The following is a 21726-nucleotide window of genomic DNA, read 5'->3' as shown; positions in this document are numbered from 1 at the left end:
CTAGCGCCGCATATGTAATACATGTGCTCCGTATCTATAGAAATGGGTGGTGGTTGTTAAATAGGGGTCAGTGTTCTATTTTTCGGCTACAAGGTAGTATCCATTGACTGCAGCGCCACCAGTTCCCGGAGGGAGGCACCGGCCACAAAACCATCATGGGCTTGAGTTTTGCCAGCTGGAAAAAAGCTTTCAGTATTATTATTATTTTTAAATTAAACTGCTCCCCCCAATGCTATACTTGGATGCGGAGGTGATTTCGATTCCCTTCTTGTCGCAGATTTTATTTTCGTCTCAAGTTCTGTTCTTATGACTGGAGTCTCCCGCCGTCTGTGCGATTATCCGGCCACTTGAGGTTCTCCCATCATCTGTCACCGATAGAGACGTCTTTATTGACCACAGACAGGGTGTGTGACTGGGCAGCTGTCTCCATTCTCTACCCTCCATGCATGGAAGTTGACAGCTGTGCCTGTAATTGGAGAGTGTGGAATTCTGGGACGTCACACGACGGGTGCTGCTCCGAGATAGACGGCGAAACTTTTCAGGACCAAGTTAAAAAATGGTGTCGGGGTGTTTTTGGCAGTTCAGTTCCCACTTTGTTAATGTTGCTGAGTGGCCCGGGAGGTGGAGCAGGTGAAGCGTATGTAGTCATGTCCCTGCTTAAAGGGGTTCTCCGGGACTGTAACTTTAATGGTCTATCCTTGGGATGGGCGATCAATGCTTAAATGGTGGGGATCGGACGTTTTGGACCCCTGCCGATACTGCTGTGCTTGTATGAACAATGAAGGGGATGTGAGTGCCGTAGTCTCTTCATTCTGCTGATCGTCGGGGCTCCCGGAGGTCGGACCTCCACTAATCTAACATAAATAGCCTATCCTAAGGACAGACCATCAATGTTAAAGCCCTTTAGAACCTCTTATAGCCGTTTGTCCTTCAAACTAAGAGCCACTTTAAAGACAAATTGCTTATATTGATTTCTATATGTGTCTTCATCATTAGACGTGGGTGTGAATACATATGCAATGCCTGCTCTTCCTGAGAGTAACTATCACTGCTCCCCTTCTCTGTGTTCATCAGTACTAGGCGCCTCTCGTTACCATATTAACCTTGGGTAAGATTTTCCTTCTTCCTGTTACTCGGATCAGATCCTTTTCCTGTTCTTTAAAAAAAAAATAATACATTGAAAGGCAACACCGAGCTAAGCAAAACGTCTGGGGCCGAGCCCTTCATTTCCAGACGATCGGGGAGCCTCCGTGGTGATGTATGGGGTGATTTGGAGCCACACAGTAGTGCAGCCTCAGGCTTTGGGCCTGTAACGTCAATCGATCTCAGCCTAGAAGGAAGAAATTACAAAAACATTTTACAAATTCGAAAAACATTTTATAACATTTTCAATATACACGAAAGGCTTCTTATTACGGACGTTTATATGAATGAAAAACGGTCTATTTTTTTGCCTACCCAAATCGGACACACGTGTGAATAAGGCCTTAAAGGGGTTTTCAGACAGTAACAATTGATGGCCTATCCTCAGGATAGTTATGTCGTTTCTGACCTTTAATAATGAACTAACCTGTGGGTGAGGTAGTGCAACAAAAGGTGACAACACTGACCACACCTGTGCAATGTTTCCGGTGGACACACGTCGCACAGATGTTGTCGGACGCCAAATCTCCACGTGTGTTGTCTCTGCTATCGGCTAAAGCCCTGGATCTAACTGAGAAGACTATGAAGGAACTCTAACCAGGACATTTCTAGGACTCTAACCTCCAGATGGGTGATCTACATTATTCACATTTGGCAATTATATTGCATTTATTTTCTGTCAATTGACGTTGAAAAGATATAAAGCACAATTTTCTACTTTTTGACATTACTGTCTGAACTAGCGCTTATTTCCTCATACTCTATCCTCCGACTCCCGGGACCTCAGCCAATCAGCTGTTTTGAAGAGGGTGCAGAGCTCGTACGTGCGCTGCTTCCCCTTCGTTTCTCCTTGCTCACTGTGAATCTTCGACGTGGATGAAGCGGCGATTCACAGGTATTGTCGCCGCCTTCTCCCGCGTGTCGACAATTCACAGTGAGTAGAAACGAAGGGGAAGCAGCGCTCGTACGAGTTCTGCACCCCCTTCAAAACAGCTGATCGACTGGGGACCCGGGAGTCTGACTCCGACCCATCAGAAATTGTTACTGGCTGGAAACCCCCTTTAAGGAACATTTTCATGTTGCGTTTAGGTGTTGTATTATGTTTAATCGGCGCTGAGATGAGTAGATGCATGTTGCAATAGTACAAATAATAATTTTCATTGCTTCAGTTGTATGTCCCTTTAAGAACCAGGGATACATATTGGGCAATGCTTCCGGTCTATAGCCGTCTTTAAGAAATGTGCTGCCCTCATACAATGTGGAAAGTGGATTCTAAGTGGCGCTTTACTTTTAGGAGTCCCCATAACCTAAAAGGAAGTGCAGTGCATTGTTCTTGCGGACCCTCTGCTGTGGGGGGGAGGGGGTAGCAGATGAAGCTATTGTTGGTGAGTGGAGGGCGCAGCGGCATATCTCTCCAGCATGCCCCACACAGACATTGTCTGCCCAGGAGACAGCTGTCGGCTTTGAGTCAAGCAGTCGACTAGGAAAACTTTCTAATAAACTTTGTGTTTGATTTTTTTTTTAAATATAATTTTAAGATCTCTGCTTGCTGTTAGTGAAACTAAACATTCTTGCTTACATCCAGAAGCTAAAAACCCATCCTGATCATCATTCAACTGTGACAGCTGAAGGGCTTATTACAGTGTATCACGCCAAGTCCACACGTAGCGGCCAAAAACCACAGCAGCATGCTGTTCTACCGTAATTTGTTGCGGTTTTCAATGCTCAATACCGTCCACACAGTCTTTGCAGGCAAAATTGCTGTTAATTTCCAAAAGCCGAACAGACATTAAAAGCGTTTGATTTAACAACGACATCTAAACCGTGTTTCGGCGTGGTTTACTTTTGAATAGCGGAAACTACGTGTGGCCTTAAGACCCTTTTCCTTTTACACAGCCCAATTATTGAGTAAACGAGCGGTTTTCAACCTCTAGATCTAAACAACATTTTTCCATTCACTGACTGCAACAAGAGATCTTGAAAAGTGAGGAATTGGAACAAATAATATACAGTATTAAAAAAGCTGCTGATTTTAATGTTTGACTTCTATAGAAGTATTTCTAAGATTTTACCAAAAGTTTTTTTTATTTTTTACTGGCCATTTTCTCCTGTGATTGTAATGCGGCGCAATGCAAAGTGTGAACCTGGCCTTAAAAGGACTCTCCGGGCAGGATGGAGAATTCTCTCTTGTATTCCTTGAATCTCTGTCAGGCACTGCCTCTTCGTGCCTATAGTGTATCATTTTTCTGTTTCTGTTCTGCTGTGAATGTTTACTCCGTCCTGCGACATGATTTCTGATTCCGTATTTTTCACGCTTTTTTTCTTGTTATTTTAACTTTTTTTGTTTCCTAACTTTTTCTGTTCCCGATAGTCAGTGAGTGGCTGTGTCCTACTGTGAGCTGCCTGGATCTCCGGCGCTGCCGCTCTTCACTTCCACCCAGCGATTAACCAGAGCTATAATTAGTCTCTGTGTTTTTTTCGGAAGAGTGCGAGGACATTTTTTTTTGTACTTCTTAATTTCTGCTTTTCTTTTGTGAGTCAGACAAGACACGGGGGTGGGGTACGTAGACTATTCCTAGTTTTCTGTCCTGAAAAAAAATAGTGTAAATCCATCACAACTAACATTTGTTTGTGTTAGCGACAGTTCCGTGGCTTTCTAATTACACTAAGGCTATGTTCACACAGAGTTTTTTGACGTGGAAACCGCGGCGCAAAACTCGTCAAAAACGGCCCAAAAATGCCTCCCATTGATTTCAATGGGCGTCGGAGGCGTCTTTTTCCCACGAGCGGTAAAAAGAAAGGGCTCCTTCACACGGAGTCCCTACACCTCTGTAACAAGACGCCATGTGCCGCCATATGGTTCCTACGTGCAGCACTGTATTACGTTAACCCCTTCCCGCTCCTTGACGTACTATTACGTCATGGCAGCTGTATCGTTCGCGCTCCATGACGTAATAGTACGTCTCGGGAGTAACGGCCGTTTCGGCCGTCCTCCCGACACATACAGGAGCTGTGACGCTGCTGTCTTGTTCAGCAGCTGTCACAGCTCCTACAGCGGGGACCGATCGCTGTGTCCCCGCTGATTAACCCCTTAAAAGCCGCGTTCTATAGAGATCGCGGCTTTTTAGGGGTTAAGCTGCCATCGCCGGCCTGCTACGCGACAGCGGCCGGCGATGGTGACTATGGTAACCGGACACCAAACAATGGCGTCCGGCTATGCCATAGGCGGAAGCCTAGTGGGTCCTGACAACGTCAGGACCCACTATGCTTGCTGTCAGTGAGTAACTGACAGTTCTAATACACTGCACTATGCATGTAGTGCAGTGTATTAGAATAGCGATCAGGGCCTCCTGCCCTCATGTCCCCTAGTGGGACAAAGTAATAAAGTAAAAAAAAAGTTAGAAAAAGATGTGTAAAAATAAGAAAATAAAAGTTTAAAAGTAATAAAAGTAAAAATCCCCCTTTTTACCTTATCAGTCATTTATTATTCATAAAAATATATAAACAAACAAACTATACATAATTGGTATCGCCGCGTCCGTAACGGCCTGAACTACAAAATTATTTCGTTATTTATCCCGCACGGTGAACGCCGTAAAAGAAAATAATAATAAACCGTCCCAGAATCACAATTGTTTGGTCACTTCACCTCCCAAAAAATTGAATAAAAAGAGATCAAAAAGTCGCATGTACCTAAAAATGGTACTGATGGAAACTACAGTTCGTTACGCAAAAAATAAGTCCTCGCACGGCTTTATTGATTGAAAAATAAAAAAGTTCTGGCGCTTAGATTAAGGGAACACAAAAAGTGAATGATTGTTTACAAAACGTATTTTATTGTGCAAACGCCATAAGACATAAAAAAAAACTATAAACATCTGGTATCGCCGTAATCGTATCGCCACGCAGAATAACGTGAATATGTCATTTATAGCGCACGGTGAACGCAGTAAAAAAAAAAAGAATAAAAAAACAATCGTAGAATTGCTGTTTATTAGTCACCACGCCACCTAAAAATAGAATAAAAACTGATCAGTCACATGCACCCCAAGAAAACTACAATGGATTCCTCAAGGGGTCTAGTTTCCAAATTGGGGTCACTTTTGGGGGTTCCCAATGTTTTGGCACCACAAGACCTCTTCAATCCGGACATGGTGCCTAATAAAAAAGAGGCCTCAAAATCCACTAGGTGCTCCTTTGCTTCGGAGGCCGGTGCTTCAGTCCATTACCGCACTAGGGCCACATGTGGGATATTTCTCAAAACTGCAGAATCTGGGCAATACGTATTAATTTGTGTTTCTGTGATAAATCCTTTTGTGTTATAAAAAAAATGGTATAAAGAGGATTTTCTGACAAAAAAAAAAAGTAAATTTCACCTCTGCTTTGCTCTAAATTTCTGTGAAACACCTAAAGGGTTCATAAACTTTCTAAATGCTGTTGTGAATACTTTGAGGGGTCTAGTTTCTAAAATGGAACCTAAAAAAATAAATAAATGCAGCAATACTTCGCTTCTTACATTATACTGATAATGAGCCGTGCCCACCCCGAGATGACCCCAGTTTTGACTGTTTGTATAAACGGAGACCCCTATTAGACCGTTTCAGTGCCCGGTTTTCCCAGCATACACCCCCGAGAAGTGTATTTCTATTGATGAGTCCCTGGTACATTTTAAAGGGAGGGTTCAATTCCGCGAGTACCTGCCGGGTAAGAGGGCAAGGTATGGCGTGAAGATGTATAAGCTGTGAGAGTGCATCAGGGTATACCTACAGGTTTAGGATATATGAAGGAAAGGCCACCCCCAAACCAGACTGCATCCTGGACTACAATAGGTACATGGGAGGGATGGACTTGTCAAATCAAGTCCTGAAGCCCTACAGTGCCACGCGGTGTGGTATAAGAAGCTGGCCGGGCACATCATACAGATGGCTTTGTACAATGCGTACGTGCTACGTCGATGTGCAGGCCAGAGGGGAACTTTCCTGGAATTTCAACAGGTGATTATCAAGAACCTAATCTTTAGGGACCAAGAAGGGGGGGGGCACCCAGTACTTCTGGAAGCGAGGCCACACGCATCGTACCAGGGCGGCAACACTTTCCAGGAGAAGTTCCCCAAACTGGCAAGAAGGGAAAAAGTCAAAAGAGGTGCAAAGTCTGCTATAAGAGGGCGATAAGGGATGACACAATATATCAATGTGACACGTGTCCCGAAAAACCAGGGCTCTGTATAAAAGATTGTTTTAAAATGTATCATACATCCCTTGGTTTATAATTTACCCCAATTTTACTTACCCTGATGCACTCCGCACAGCTTATCCCCCCTCGTCTTTCCCCTCTGGGCCCTGCTGTGTGTCCAGGCAGCTGATAACAGCCACATGTAGGGTATTGCCATACCCGGGAGAACCCACATTACAGTTTATGGGGTGTAGGTCTCCGGTCAAAATGCTCACTACACCTCTAGATGAATGCCTTAAGGGTGTAGTTTTTAAAACGGGGTTACTTCTTGCGGGTTTCAACTGTACTGGTACCTCAGGGGCTTCTGCATACAAGACTTCGCACTAGAAAATCCCCAGTAGGCCAAATGGTGGTCCTTTCCTTCTGAGCCCTCCCATGGGCCCAAATGGAAGTTTATCACAACAAATGGGGTATTGCGGCACTCAGAACAAATTGCGCAACAGAATGGGGTATTTTGTTTCTTGTGAAAATAAGAAATTTTCAGCCAAAACTACATATTATTTGAAAAAAATAATTTTGTTTTCATTCCCAGCCCAATTCAAATAAGTTCTGTGAAAAAACTATGGGGTCAAAATGGTCACAACACCCATAAATGAATTCCTTGAGGGGTGTAGTTTCCAAAATGGGGTCATTTGTGGTTGGTTTCTATTGCTTTGATACCTCTGGGGCTCTGCAAATGCGACATGGCACCCGAAAACCAATCCAGCAAAATCTGGACTCCAAAGAACACACAGCGCTCCTTTCCTTCTGAGCCCTCCCATGGGCCCAAACGGCAGTTTATCACCACAAATGGGGTATTGCCGCACTCAGGACAAATTGGGCAACAAAATTGAGTATTTTGTTCCCTGTGAAAATAAGAAATTTTGATAAAAAATTACATCTTATTGGAAAAAATGTCATTTTTTTAATGTCACAGCCCAATTGAAATAGGTGCTGTGAAAAAACTGTGTGGTCAAAATGCTAACAACAACCATAAATTAATTCCTTGAGGGGTGTAGTTTCCAAAATGGGGTCACTTTTGGTGGGTTTCCATTGCTTTGATACCTCTGAGGCTCTGCAAATGCGACATGGCACCCGAAAACCAATCCAGCAAAATCTGGACTCCAACAAACATATAGCGCTCCTTTCCTTCTGAGCCCTCCCATGGGCCCAAACGGCAGTTTATCACCACAAATGGGGTATTGCCGCACTCAGGACAAATTGGGCAACAAAATGGGGTATTTTGTTCCCTGTGAAAATAAGAAATTTTGATCACAAATGACATTTTATTGGAAAAAATGACATTTTTTTCATTTCACAGCCCAATTCAAATACGTGCTGTGAAAAAACTGTGCGGTCAAAATGCTAACAACAACCATAAATGAATTCCTTGAGGGGTGTAGTTTCCAAAATGGGGTCACTATTGGGGGATTCCTACTGTTTTGACACCTCAACACCTCTTCAAACCTGGCATGCTGCCTAAAATATATTCTAATAAAAAAAGAGGACTCAAAATGCACTAGGTGCTTCTTTGCTTCTAGGGCTTGTGTTTTAGTCCACGAGCGCAGTAGGGCCACATGTGGGACATTTCTAAAAACTGCAGAATCTGGACAATACATATTTAGTTGTGTTTCTCTGGTAAAACCTTCTGTGTTACAGAAAAAAAAATGAATAAAATTGAAATTCAGCAAGAAAAATGAAATTTGCAAATTTCACCTCCACTTTGCTTTAATTCCTGTGAAATGCCTGAAGGGTTAAAAAACTTTCTAAATGCTGTTTTGAATACTTTGAGGGGTCTAGTTTTTAAAATGGGGTGTTTTATCAGGGTTTCTAATACATAGGCCCCTCAAAGCCTCTTCAGAACTGAACAGGTACCATAAAAAAAGGCTTTTGAAATTTTCTTCAAAATATGAGAAATTGCTGTTTATGTTCTAAGCCTTGTAACGTCCAAGAAAAATAAAAGAATGTTCAAAAAACGATGCCGATCTATAGTAGACATATGGGAAATGTGAACTAGTAACTATTTTGGGTGGTATAACTGTCTGTTTTACAAGCAGATGCATTTAAATTCTGAAAAATGAAATTTTTTCAACATTTTCTCTACATTTTGCCATTTTTCACCAATAAACACTGAATATATCGACCAAATTTTACCACGAACATGAAGCCCAATGTGTCACAAGAAAACAATCTCAGAATCGCTTGGGTAGGTTTAAGCATTCCGACGTTATTAGCACATAAAGTGAAATATGTCAGATTTGAAAAATGGGCTCTGAGCCTTAAGGCCAAAACTAGGCTGCGTCCTTAAGGGGTTAAAATATCTCCATACGTACCGCATCCAATGGAGTCAACATAAATTCAACCGAAAAAAACCTGTATCCCTCCATAAAGTTATACGGCGGTACAGTGTGGCCCCATAGACGTCGCCGGTGCCGTATTACGGCGACGCAAAACTTGTACAGAGCGTAATATGACTGTGTGCATGAGGCTAAAGTGTTACTGATCTACCGCCGCGCCATCTTTGTAAATCTTCCCCGATTGGCGTATGAAATTAAAATGTTTTAAGGTATTGCACCATTTTTTTTTCATTTTTTTTTTTACATTAAATCTTTTACTCACTGAGGGGTCAAATATTAATAGAGTTTGTACAAGATGTTACAGAGCAATAATTTGCTTACGGGGACGCCCAGTTTGAGCTCCATGTTTTCCGATAGATTATTCTTCGGTTGCAGGTCATATCCGCTTTCCCAAACCCCTGAATTGCAAAACTACAATATGGGGGTTATTGATGAGCAAGAAAACAATATGGGGGTTATTGATGAGCAAGAAAACAATATGCCGGGGGGGATTTAGCAGTTGACCATGGCAACCAAATTACTATGGGCAGCTTCTCGGCCTCTCCTTGGCTCCAGTTTCGATAAATCTCCCCCACTGTCTGAGATCTGTACTCAGCGGGAGTCATTTTAGTCTGTTCTATATTTAGGTAAATTCAATGAAATTCCTTTACTTCGCTATCCTACAATACAATAAATCTGATAATCCGGAGCTTGTTTCCAGCGCTTGCATTGTGGCACGGCTTCTGCAAATGAAGGAATGTGTTTCACCCGTAGGAGCCGGCAAGCGCGCTGGGATATATCAGGCGGCGAGTGATCAGTCAGTGTTTTAAGTATTTGTTGGAAGCAGGAAAAATGGACAAGTGTAAGAATCTGAGGGACTGTGACAAGGACTAAATTGTGATGACAGACGACAGGGTCAGAGCTTCTCAAAAACATCCGGTCTTGTGGGGTGATCCTGGTATTTAGTGGTTAGTACCTACCAAAAGTGCTCTAGGGGAGGACAACCGGTGAACTGGCGACAGGGTCACGGACGCACAAGGATCATTGATGTCCAATCTTAGAAGGACTACTGCAGTACAAATTGCTGAAGAAGTTACTGCTGGATATGATGGAAGATGTCAGGACATGCAGAGCATCGCAGCTTGCTGTACCGCTTGCTGCAGACCGGTCAGACCGCCCATGCTGACCCCCGTCCACTGCCGAGAGCACCTACAATGGAGACGTGAGCATCAGAACTGGAGCATGGAGCAATATAAGGCGGCGCCTGGTCTGATGAATCACGTTTCACATCATGTGGGCGACCGGGTGCGCGTGCGTCACTTACCTGGGGAAGAGATGGCACCAGGATGCATTATGGGAAGAAGACAAGCTGGCGGGGTTAGTGTGATGATCTGGACAATGTTCTGCTGGGAATCCTTGGGTCCTGACATTCATGTGGATGTGACACGTACCACCGACCTACACATTGCCGCAGACAAGTGCCCCCGTCATGGCAGCGGTACTCACTAATGACAGTGCTCGCTTTCAGCAGGATAATGCCCCCGCCACACTGCGAACATTGTTCAGGATTGGTCTGAGGAAAATGACAAAGACCTCAAGGTGATGATTTGTCCCCAAATACCCCAGATCGCAATCGGATCGATCATCTGTGGGATGTGGTGGAAAAACAAGTCCGATCCATGGAGGCCGCACCTCACAACTTACAGGACTTGTAGGTTCTGCGGCCACGGCTTAGAGGGCTTGTGAAGTCCGTGCCTGGACGGGTCAGAGCTGTTTTGGCAGCACGAGGGCGACCTGCACAATATCAGGTAAGTGGTTTTAATGTTAGGCTGGGTTCACATGACCTATTTTCAGACGTAATGGCGGTGTTTTACGCCTCGAATTACGTCTGAAAAAACTGCTCCAATACGTCGGCAAACATCTGGCCATTACATTCAATGGGCCTTACGATGTTCTGTGCCGACGACCTGTCATTTTACGCGTCGCTGTCAAAAGACGGCGCGTAAAATTACAGCCTCGTCAAAAGAAGTGCAGGACAATTCTTGGGACGTAATTGGAGCCGTTTTTCATTGACTCCAATGAATAACAGCTCCAAATTCCGTCCGTAAAAGACGCGTCGCAAAACGCGAGTACATGCAATTACGACTGAAATTCAGGAGCTCTTTTCTCCTGAAAACAACTCCGTAATTTCAGACGTAATTGCAGTTATCGTGTGCACATACCCTAATGGCTGCACTGGGGCTGCATTACTTTTGTGGGAATCTCCTATTTCACGTGATGTGTCTGTTCTCACCTCACAGAGGAGAATGATGGGAAAGATTGATCAAACTGGTGCAAAGGAAAAGTAGAGCAGTTACCCATAGCAACCACTCCTATCAGAATGAAAGCTGCATCCTGACTGGTTGCTATGGGAAACTGCTCCTCTTCTCCTTTGCACCAGTTTTGGTAACTCTCCCCCTTCGTTGTATTTTCAGGCTTCTTTACATGTTATATCCCCCCCCCCCCCTCAGGCTGCAGTGAGTCAGGGAGGAATTTGCCCCCCAGTCCCTCTCTCCCCATCTCTCTTTAGTCCTCCCCCACTCTCTGCAGTTGCTCTGTGTGTTGCCTGCGGTGAAGAAAACAGGAATGTCCCCCCCTCTCCCTACACGTCACAGCTGATGTGTCGTTCCTCCAGCCCATTCCTCTCCCTCCAGTCATCATCATCTTCTCTTCCTTCCCTGTTCCCTCTATCGCTCTGCATCCCCCTCTCCCTCGCACTGTGTCCTCACAACATAGATGATGAGGATGTGACTGCTCCTCCCACCACCACCACCACCACCATCCTCCTGCTCCTGCTGGTCCTCCCCTCCTCTCCGCAGTGCTCAGAATTGTCCGGCTATGAATCCTCTATTAACTCCCAATCTCCTCCTTGTTTCCTCGGATTCATCTCTGCAGTCGGGGGACAGCCCCCCATCGCCTTCGCAGTCATCGTTACTTTTTGGGGCCCCCTATGCTCAGGGTGGGGGGGCCTCAGCTTTGCGCAATGACTTTGGCTCCAACATCAGCGTCTTGAAGACCCTCAACCTGAGATTCCGTTGCTTCTTGGCCAAGGTACATGAGCTGGAGCGTAGAAATCGGTCTCTGGAGAGAGCGTTGGAACGAGCCCAAGGAGCGGGGCCCGCCACCAGGGACCAAGCTGTCCAGACCGGCTTTGTGGGGCCCATTTTACCGCCGCCTCTCCTGGGGCTCACCCGTCCAACTCCAACTCCACCACCTCCTCAACCATGGGTCTACGGGGCACGGAGGCTGGTGACCAGGTCCGATGTGGGGTCAATTGGCGCTGGAGCTTATTGGGGTCACGCTGATGGGGTTGGAGTTCAGATCGATACCATCACCCCTGAGATCAGGGCTCTTTACAATGTTTTGGGGAAGGTCAAGAGGGAACGAGACGCCTACAAGCAGAGGTAAGGATAAGATCTAGACATTATATACATAGAAGTACTTGCGTAGCATTTCTCATAAAAGTCCCTGAGTCAGAGGCTTACGTGTCCTGTAAGATTCTGTGCAACCGTTCCTGAAAATACGACAGGCTGGGTGACACCTAACTTTCCATCCACCCTGTAGGGCATATAATTCTGTATTGTTACGCAGCGTTACATCCCCTATCCCTACTCCGGTTCTCCTCCTGCACTCAGCGTCCAATTAGTTCCAAGTTCTTTCTAACTCCGGTAACAGATGACGGGGCGACTACCACAAACATCCACCCCAACTCTGCCCACAGGAGTTGGCACTCCGCTTTCCGAAGGATTTGAGTACCATGATCTCTTTTCTACTAATCTGCCTGTGGGCCACAATAGTTCGGGCGATTCTGTAGTTCATAGCGCAATATACATGAAACAGGAAGCTCAGGATGAACATTACTTAAAGGTACCTCCCTGACGGGTAAGCTGCAGTGCGTGGCATTGTGGGCACAACATCCGTGACTTTAAATGGTAGCATCTTAGTATTGCAGAGTGGATTTGTTATCCTACATCTATGAACATCTGTTTGCCAGTTATGTCGGGTTGTGCTGCTTTATATAAATAACACAACTGGAACCCTGGGCTGCAGAGCTTACAATCTACACAAGGCTGAATATGAAAACATGCAGAAGACCGGGGAGGGGTGAGATGAGGTTTCAGCAGGGATATTTTGGTGGAGTGATAGAGACCGTCCGTAACGCAAGAATTAAATCCAGACGCTGACTGGTGGACGGGGGCCTTGTAAAAAGAGGGGCAACAAGGGAACTGGCGTGATAGCGGGAAACGAATATAATAATATACGTGGTATGCAAACAGACGTAATATACTATTATAATCCACGAGTGACGATAACATATACCACATAATAACTGTATACAGGAGCAGCCGGATGTCGTACAGGGCACAATGCGCAGGGTTGCTAAACATTTGCCGCTTGAGCACAAAAGTTGCAGGTGGACGTCGCCACGTGATACTGTCCGGCAATAGTCCACGGAAATGAAGAATAATGCAACTTTCTAAGGGAAGGAAAACAAAGGTAACGTAAAAGTCACATTGTAGACTTGGTCGTGTATTCTGTCCCTAATTTTCAGCCAGTACTAAATTTCTGTGGCGGCTGCGACCAAATTCCTGTTTTTGTTAAATTTTGCATTTAGGAAGTCTCAAATGAGAGTGCCGGTGGGATGACACGGCATCGAATGTCCCAGCAGCAAAGTACAGTTGCTTTCCCTGCCAATGGCAGACCAGCTGAGCACATTCTGGAGACATCTGCGGGTGACACAATGTTATGGGGACATCTGTGGATAATACACTGTTATGGGGAGATCTGTGGATGACACTGTTATGGGGATATCTGTGGGTGATACACTGTTATGGGGACATCTGTGGATGACACTGTTATGGGGACATCTGTGGATGATACACTGTTATGGGGACATCTGTGGGTGATACACTGTTATGGGGAGATCTGTGGATAATACACTGTTATGGGGAGATCTGTGGATGACACTGTTATGGGGATATCTGTGGGTGATACACTGTTATGGGGACATCTGTGGATGACACTGTTATGGGGACATATGTGGATGATACACTGTTATGGGGACATCTGTGGATGACACTGTTATGGGGATATCTGTGGGTGATACACTGTTATGGGGAGAATCTGTGGATGATACACTGTTATGGGGTTATCTGTGGCTGATACACTGTTATGGGGACATCTGTGGCTGATACACTTATGGAGACATCTGTGGATGAAACACTGTTATGGGGACATCTGTAGATGATACACTGTTATGGGGACATCTGTAGATGATACACTGTTATGGGGATATCTGTAGATGTTGCACTGTTATGGGGACATCTGTAGATGATACACTGTTATGGGGATATCTGTGGATGATACGCTGTTATGGGGACATCTGTGGATGATACACTGTTATGGGGATATCTGTGGATGATACACTGTTATGGGGAGATCTGTGGATGATACACTGTTATGGGGATATCTGTGGCTGATACACTGTTATGGGGATATCTGTGGCTGATAAACTGTTATGGGGACATCTGTGGATGATACACTGTTATGGGGATAATCTGTGGATGATACACTGTTATGGGGATATCTGCGGGTGACACACTGTTATGGGGACATCTCTGGATCATACACTGTTATGGGGACATCTGTGGATGATACACTATTGTAGGGACATCTGTGGATGATACACTGTTATGGGGACACCTGTGGATGATACGCTGATATGTGGACATCTGTGGCTGATACACTGTTATAGGGGATATCTGTGGCTGATACACTGTTATGGGGATATCTGTGGCTGATACACTGTTATGGGGAGATCTGTGGATGATACACTGTTATGGGGATATCTGTGAATGACACTGTTATGGGGATATCTGTGGATGATACACTGTTATGGGGAGAATCTGTGGATGATACACTGTTATGGGACATCTGTGGATGATGCACTTTTATGGGGACATCTGTGGCTGACACACTGTTATGGGGAGATCTGTGGATGATACACTGTTATGGGGAGATCTGTGGATGATACACTGTTATGGGGAGATCTGTGGGTGATACACTGTTATGGGGACATCTGTGGCTGATACACTGTTATGGGGATATCTGTGGCTGATATACTGTTATGGGGACATCTGTGGATGACACTATTATGGGGAGATCTGTGGATGATACACTGTTATGGGGAGATCTGTGGGTGATACACTGTTATGGGGACATCTGTGGATGATACACTGTTATGGGGATATCTGTGGCTGATACACTGTTATGGGGATATCTGTGGCTGATACACTGTAACTACAGCTCCTGCTCCGGTGGACCTTTGTCTATCCAACTCACACATTCAATACAGGGCCAACATATAATACCACCATTCCTCTGTATCTGCTTCTGCAATAACAGCTGATCGCCTGGGTGGAGAAGGGAGACAACCTCTTCAATAATTATTAATAAGTTCTGCTACCTTCTTTGCCAATTTCAAGATCTCTGCTTGCTGTCAGTGAATGAAACCATTCTTATAAGGAGGCTGAAAAACTGTATGGACCTAATACTTCTTACGGCTGACCCATACACATATATAGATACTAGAAGACCCTATTTGCGGCCTTTACTATTATAAAGTGTTGTATTTTTATCGTTAGGACTAGGTCCGATTCTTAATCTGATGATGATTATTGACGGCTGTTCGGTCATCTGCTCCCTCCTCAGTGCAGTCTCTGCAGTATTTCTGGTCCGTGATGGGAATTGACTATGTAATAACTTGGATCAGCAGTGTCCTCCTTAAAGCGCCCGCACGTGTCTCACGGTTAATTTATAGACTGTTATCTGGAGAATGAAGGTTCAACCCACAATAACAGCTGCCGGCCCTAGTGTGTGACAGGGACTCTACATAACTATGATGCTAGGGGTCCGGCACCCTGAACTGTGTTCGGCCCGGGAAATGCGGCCGACATGTGGTCCGTATATATCACGGACCGAACACGCTCATGTATATGGGGCCTTACTTGGGTGCTGTATGCATTATATTACCATTGTATGGCTGTATTATTTCAGCACTGCATAGCACAGTTATTTGGGCACTGTGTGGCAGAATTATTTAGACTGGCCCGTGTTTCTCTGAGATAGGAAATTTAGAGTGTGATGACAATTTACAAGGCTGCGAAATATGTTGGCGCTATATGGGCAACAGGAAACAGAACGGTACACATTATGGCATTGTTATTTGGGCACTGTGTGACAGTATTATTTGGGGGTTGTGAGACACTGTTATTTGGGCTCTGTATGGCACGGCTGCAGCAACATTTTTTGTCTATATTCTTCACACACTATGGCCCACATGTCTCAAAAGTGGCTAATTTATTCACATATCGTATGTTGTGACAAATTTATGATTGCAGGTCCCCTAAAATGACTACGGTAGGGTCTGTATGGAGTAGAAATGCAACTTTTTTTTTTTATTTGCAATTTTTTCTGCAACAGTTTACAAAGTTGCAGAAAAAATATTTCATAAATATGTCTAAGTCATGCCCACTTTTCCCACCAGTTTTACCAACTGACGTGCATGGCACAGATGGCACTAAATTCTGGCATAAATAGTAAATAAATATGCCACACAGAAGATAATACAATATTTTGCCAAAAAAGGCGCAACTATGCTGATAAATGTGGGACATTATTATTTGGGTGCTGTATGGCACTATTGATTGGGCACTGTGTGACGGTGTTATTATTATTTATTATATAGCGTCATTTACTTGATATATTATATATGAGCACAAACACAATAGATACGACCCTGCAGAGTAACAAACTGGCACAGAAGGTGAGAGGGCTCTGCCCACAAGGGCTTCCAATCTACAAGGGAAGGGGGAAGGAGACAGTAGGTGAGGGTAGCAGTTGTGTAGTGGAGATATTGCAGGTTGTAAACTTTTCAGAAGTGGGGGGGGGGTTCAGGTTGGTATTAGTTGAGGACTGTAAGGCGCTGTTATTTGGGCACTGTCCTGCAGTATTATTCAGACACGATATTGTGTTAGGCTTCGTTGATATCTGCGTCAGGGATCATGGGTTCCGTCTGAGTTTTCCATCAGGGGTTTCCCATGAACGGAATCCAAACTGAAACCATAGGTTTCCGTTTGCATCACCTTTGATTTCAATGGGGACGGATCCGGTGCAAATGTTTTCCGTTTGTCACCTTGTTTAAGGATTCCGTCATTTTGATGGAATGAATAGCGCAGTCGACTACGGTATTGATTCCGTCAAAACAACGGAACCCTTACACGACGGTGACAAACGGAAACCATTTGCACCGGATCCGTCACCATTGAAATCAAAGGGGATGCAAACGGAAACCTATGGTTCATGGGTTCCCCTGACAGAAAGCTCCAACGGAACCCATGAACGGAGTCCCGACGCAGATGTGAACGCCGCCTGACTTGGGCAAAATATGGAGGTATTATTTGGGTGTTGTATATTTTCATTATTTAGCCACTTTATATCACTATTATTTCGGTGCTGTATGGTGATCTTACTTGAACAATGTATGGCCCTATGATTGGAAAAGAGTTTGCTATTAAGTCCACTAACTACACGGCACTGTAATTTGTGCTCGGTAAGGTAGTTTTAGTAGGTACCTTTTTGTGATTTTACTGCTTGTTGTATCGTAAATGTTTCCTTACTTTACTTATATATATATATAATTTTTTATGATCTTTTCTACGGTTCTCACCTATCAAAAACTGTTCAGGATGTCCGCAGACAATGGCCCACATTAACTAATGTTGTCTAATAAACTTAGACCAGGCAGGCACAAAATGCACCAATTTTACTGATGCGTGTTGTATGACCTATTAGACACCTTTCTATTCCTTATCACTTATCCAATGGCTTATTTTGCATTAAAATTTTGTGCCAGTTTATTGTCACATTTTTTTGCACACATTGGCGCCTTCTAAGTCACACCCCTGTCAATCCAAGCCACGCCCTGTCAATCCAAGCCACGCCCCCCATTTGGAACACTTTTAAAAAGTGTATAGTGAGGCCCAGACAACCCCAACTGGGTTGAAATTTGGACACTTTCTAGACCCAGACACAACACATCCCGGCCCATTGGTGGAATGACTGACAAATAAGTTTATAGTTACATTGATTGATAGTTGACCGTCAGTGTGATAGTTTTAAAATAAAAAATGGCTTATGGAATGGACCGAAACAACACATTTGTTATATTTTTGATATGTTCTGTAAAGGTGCTGATAAGTCGACCTTGTGTAAACGTCCATTACGCCCTCTATTCTCCCTATATTCATTGTATCTACATCTAGAGCTCCATTGTCAATCTTTTGGATTACAAGATGATCTCTACACAATTCAATGTTTGGTTCTATAGGGGTCCAGGTATCTCTGGCATCATACATCATTGTGCTCGCTCAACTTTGACATGGTATCATACATATATCTAAATTTAAAGGGTTTTTCCCTTTTAAAACTTTTTTGTTGGCTTCCAAATTGGAAATGTAAACTGGATCCAAATTGGTGACTATACCAGAGGACACATCTGCGATGTTTATACTCCTTTGTCTGCATATGTGGCTCATAAGCCTGTCATATAAGGGGTCAATATATCCCCGTTCTGATCAAAGTATTGCGATGCTGTTCATTAAAGGGACATACACTGCAAGGTATCGCCAATGACAATTTCTTCCTATGATAAATGGTTAACTGTTTCGATCATAGATTTTATACAGTATCAACTGGGACAAATTTAGAACAAGACCCAAACCATCTGCAAATTTCCACCAATCGTTGTGGTCCCATCCTATCTTTTATATTGAGGTGACTATCAGTACTCAACATGAATGTTAGGTAAAATCTGGCAATACAACAATGGCATTGGTAAAAAGGAATGAATGGCTCAAAATTCGGAAAAAGGCTGTAAAACTTACTTAAATGGGTTATCTCATGGGCGACTAACACACAAACTACAGCATCCCAATACAGCTACAGCTGTTATATCTCACCCCAATTCTGAATTCACAGCTACACTGCTCATTACTGCTGTATAATGTCCTCCATGCTGCTGCTTCTGCATCTAATAAGTGTTCTATCTCACGCCAGTGCTGGATTCCCAGCTACACTGCTCATTACTGCTGTATAATGTCCTCCATGCTGCTGCTTCTGCATCTAATAAGTGTTACATCTCACGCCGGTGCTTGATTCACAGCTGCACTTCTCATTACTGCTGTATAATGTCCTCTATGCTGCTGCTTCTGCATCTAATAAGTGTTACATGTCACGCCGGTGCTGGATTCACTGCTACACTGCTCATTACTGCTTTATGATGTCCTGCATGCTCCTTCTAGTGTTATATCCCACTCCGGTGCTGGATTCACAGCTACACTGCTCATTACTGCTGTACAATGTCCTCCTTGTTGCTGCTGCTTCTATATATATAATTGATGGAGATAGGAGAGCAGGATGTGTTTTTTTCCTCTGTGTGTGCAGTGTATGGAAGACATGTCAGCTGTTAGGCTCTACCCACTAGCTCAGAGAAAACTGGGAATTAGAGACCAAGCCTGCAGAGGGGAAAACTGTTTAAAAACGGAATACGAGTAAAAAAAAAAAATGCCCAAAAATAGTGTTATTCCTCATGTACACACATATGACCACTCATTCTGAAAAGTCACCTGAAAGGTTAGGCACGCTTGAGGAAAAGGGCAGCAGATTACACAGGATGGTGTTTTGTGTTGTCATCCAATGCATGAATGTTGCTACCTGTATGGGTGTTGCAACTTCATTTTCAGACTTCCAAAACCCCTGCTTGCTTTCACACAGCCATAGAATCATAAAAAGAAATTCTGGCTGCTGTCTGCCACCACTAGAGGGAGCTCACTGCTTACATGTTTAAACAGATCCCATTTAACGCTAGGTAGTAAACTCCCCCTAGTGGGGACAGACGGAATTTTATTATGTAACAGATGGAAGGTAAGCAGGGGATTTGGAGCTCCGTATCTGGAGCTCTGAGGCCTCGACCTCTATAAAGATATATTATGACATTAGTCATCGCCAAATTTTGGACCTATAACCGAAATGGTATTCGTAGGTAGTTGGATGTTGCCTGCAGGTGCATAATGGGTTAAATGTATATTTCCTCTTTTTACATGGGTCATAAATGGGCGCGATGTCATGTGGCTTTGACACATCGGCCACCTCCTAAAAGAAAAGGTTTCGAAATCATTGAGTTCCCTGAAGGATGTGAATGTAAACCGGAATATAAGTCTTGCATTTCTTCTCTACTATATTTATGACGTGAGATATGTCCAGACAAGAACGTCGCCGCTTCACTCTTTTCCTTTTAGTCACTGCATAGAAATGCTAAGGTATCCGGAGAATTCAGGTTGGCCCCAGGCCCCAAAGTTTCCCTGTAGATAAATACGGCAAATTGACCTTGCAATGTCATATTCAGGGTCAGATTAAGTTTGGTGGAGGCCCCTGGGCAAAATATTTGGTGATAAACGTCTGATCGTTAGGGGCCCCACTACTGGGACCCCACCGATCACTAAAATGGGCGTCCTGATGCCCCTGTTCCTTCTCACTGCTCGACCACAGTGATATAGGTGAGGGAATGTTAGAGGAACACACAATGTATGTCATGGAGCTCTTTACGGCCACCCTATTAAATCTCAGGTCATTTTAGGACCATTTAAAGGGGATTTCTCCAAAAATATATAACACCCCTATCACTTTGTAAGGCCGCATGCACACGACCGTGCCCGTAAACACGGTCCTTCGCATTTGCGGACCGTGCCCCTATTATAAAGTATGGGAGCATAGTCCTTAACGGAAGGTTTCTACGGCACGGACACCTTCCCGTAAATATACGGGAAGGTTTCCGTCGGCCATAGAAATGAATGGGTCCGTAATTACGGGCGAAATCTACAGTCGTGTACATGGGGCCTTAGTCTGTCCTCGATCTACCAGTGCAGCTATTTTACTTTTAAAGCAGGCATTTATACGATACAGCTGATTCAAAATTAATTGGAAGTTGTCACAGCCCCGCCCTTTTTGCTAATATCACTAAATAGTTACATGATCTTGTATAATGATCTGCCCTGTACGAGGACATTCGTTCTTGAAGCACTAGACATGTTTGGCAACCACTATCTCCTCCCACCTCCATGGAAATTCATTTTGAAGACTGTCGGGTAATTAGGGGATTATGGCTGCGGGTTGCCAGTTAAAGGGGAATTCCTGTGTGCGGATTTGGAAGCCTTCCTAAATGTTACTAAGGTTTACCGCCCTCTGTCATCCTTCACCGGGTTTACTTGTCTGTGTTACAGGAAGTTCCTACGAAGGTCCCGAATAATACTGTTAACTAGCGCTATATCTGGTCTTAGGACTTGACCCTTAACAGAGGTGTAACGTGAAGCTCCTAGGCCCCAATGTAAAATCTGTAACTGGGCCTCCAACCTACCATGTGCCATTTATAATACTGGTGTCTGTGGTAGGGGGGCTAGGACCTGGCGTGACTACTACGACTGCACCCCATATAGTTACGCTTCTGGCCAGAGATGTAACTTGAAGCTCCTGGGTCCCATTTCAAAATCTGTAAAAATGGCCCCCAACCTGCCAAGTGGCAATTAACATAATATACTGGTGTCTTTTTATGTGACAGAGGGTCCTTTGGGGCACCTCTGGCTCCAGGGCCCACGTGCAACTGCTACCTCTGTACCCACTATAGCTACGTCCCTGCTAATTTCTTTTTTTTTTTATTTCTTTTTTTCTACTGAATCCCAAAGCAAAAATTATAGCAGAGCCCCAACCTACCAAGTGCCAGTGCCATTTATAATAATGGTGTCTTCCTATGTGGTAGAGTGCCTTTAGACCCCCTCAGGCAGCTGGGCCCCAGTGCAACTTCTTTCACTGCTCCCCCTACGGCTACACAGCGCCACAGTTCATGGGTGGTGTGTGATATTGCAGTTTAGCTTTATTGAAGTGA

The 21726-nt window shown here is 44.3% G+C and overlaps 1 protein-coding gene across 1 annotated transcript in view; it reads left to right on the top strand.

The window, feature by feature from the left end:
* Nucleotides 1–11367: 11367 nt before the first annotated feature.
* The window catches only part of IFFO1 (intermediate filament family orphan 1), a 28753-nt gene continuing 18394 nt past the window's right edge, over nt 11368–21726 (top strand). The window contains exon 1 of the mRNA XM_075842977.1: nt 11368–12133. Coding sequence (XP_075699092.1) covers nt 11568–12133 — 566 coding nt within the window. The 5' untranslated portion in view covers nt 11368–11567. The remainder of the gene's footprint in view (nt 12134–21726) is intronic.

Source organism: Rhinoderma darwinii, chromosome 11 (assembly GCF_050947455.1).
Source record: "Rhinoderma darwinii isolate aRhiDar2 chromosome 11, aRhiDar2.hap1, whole genome shotgun sequence".
NCBI classification, from domain to species: domain Eukaryota; kingdom Metazoa; phylum Chordata; class Amphibia; order Anura; family Rhinodermatidae; genus Rhinoderma; species Rhinoderma darwinii.
This window is presented reverse-complemented; position numbering and strand designations above follow the sequence as displayed.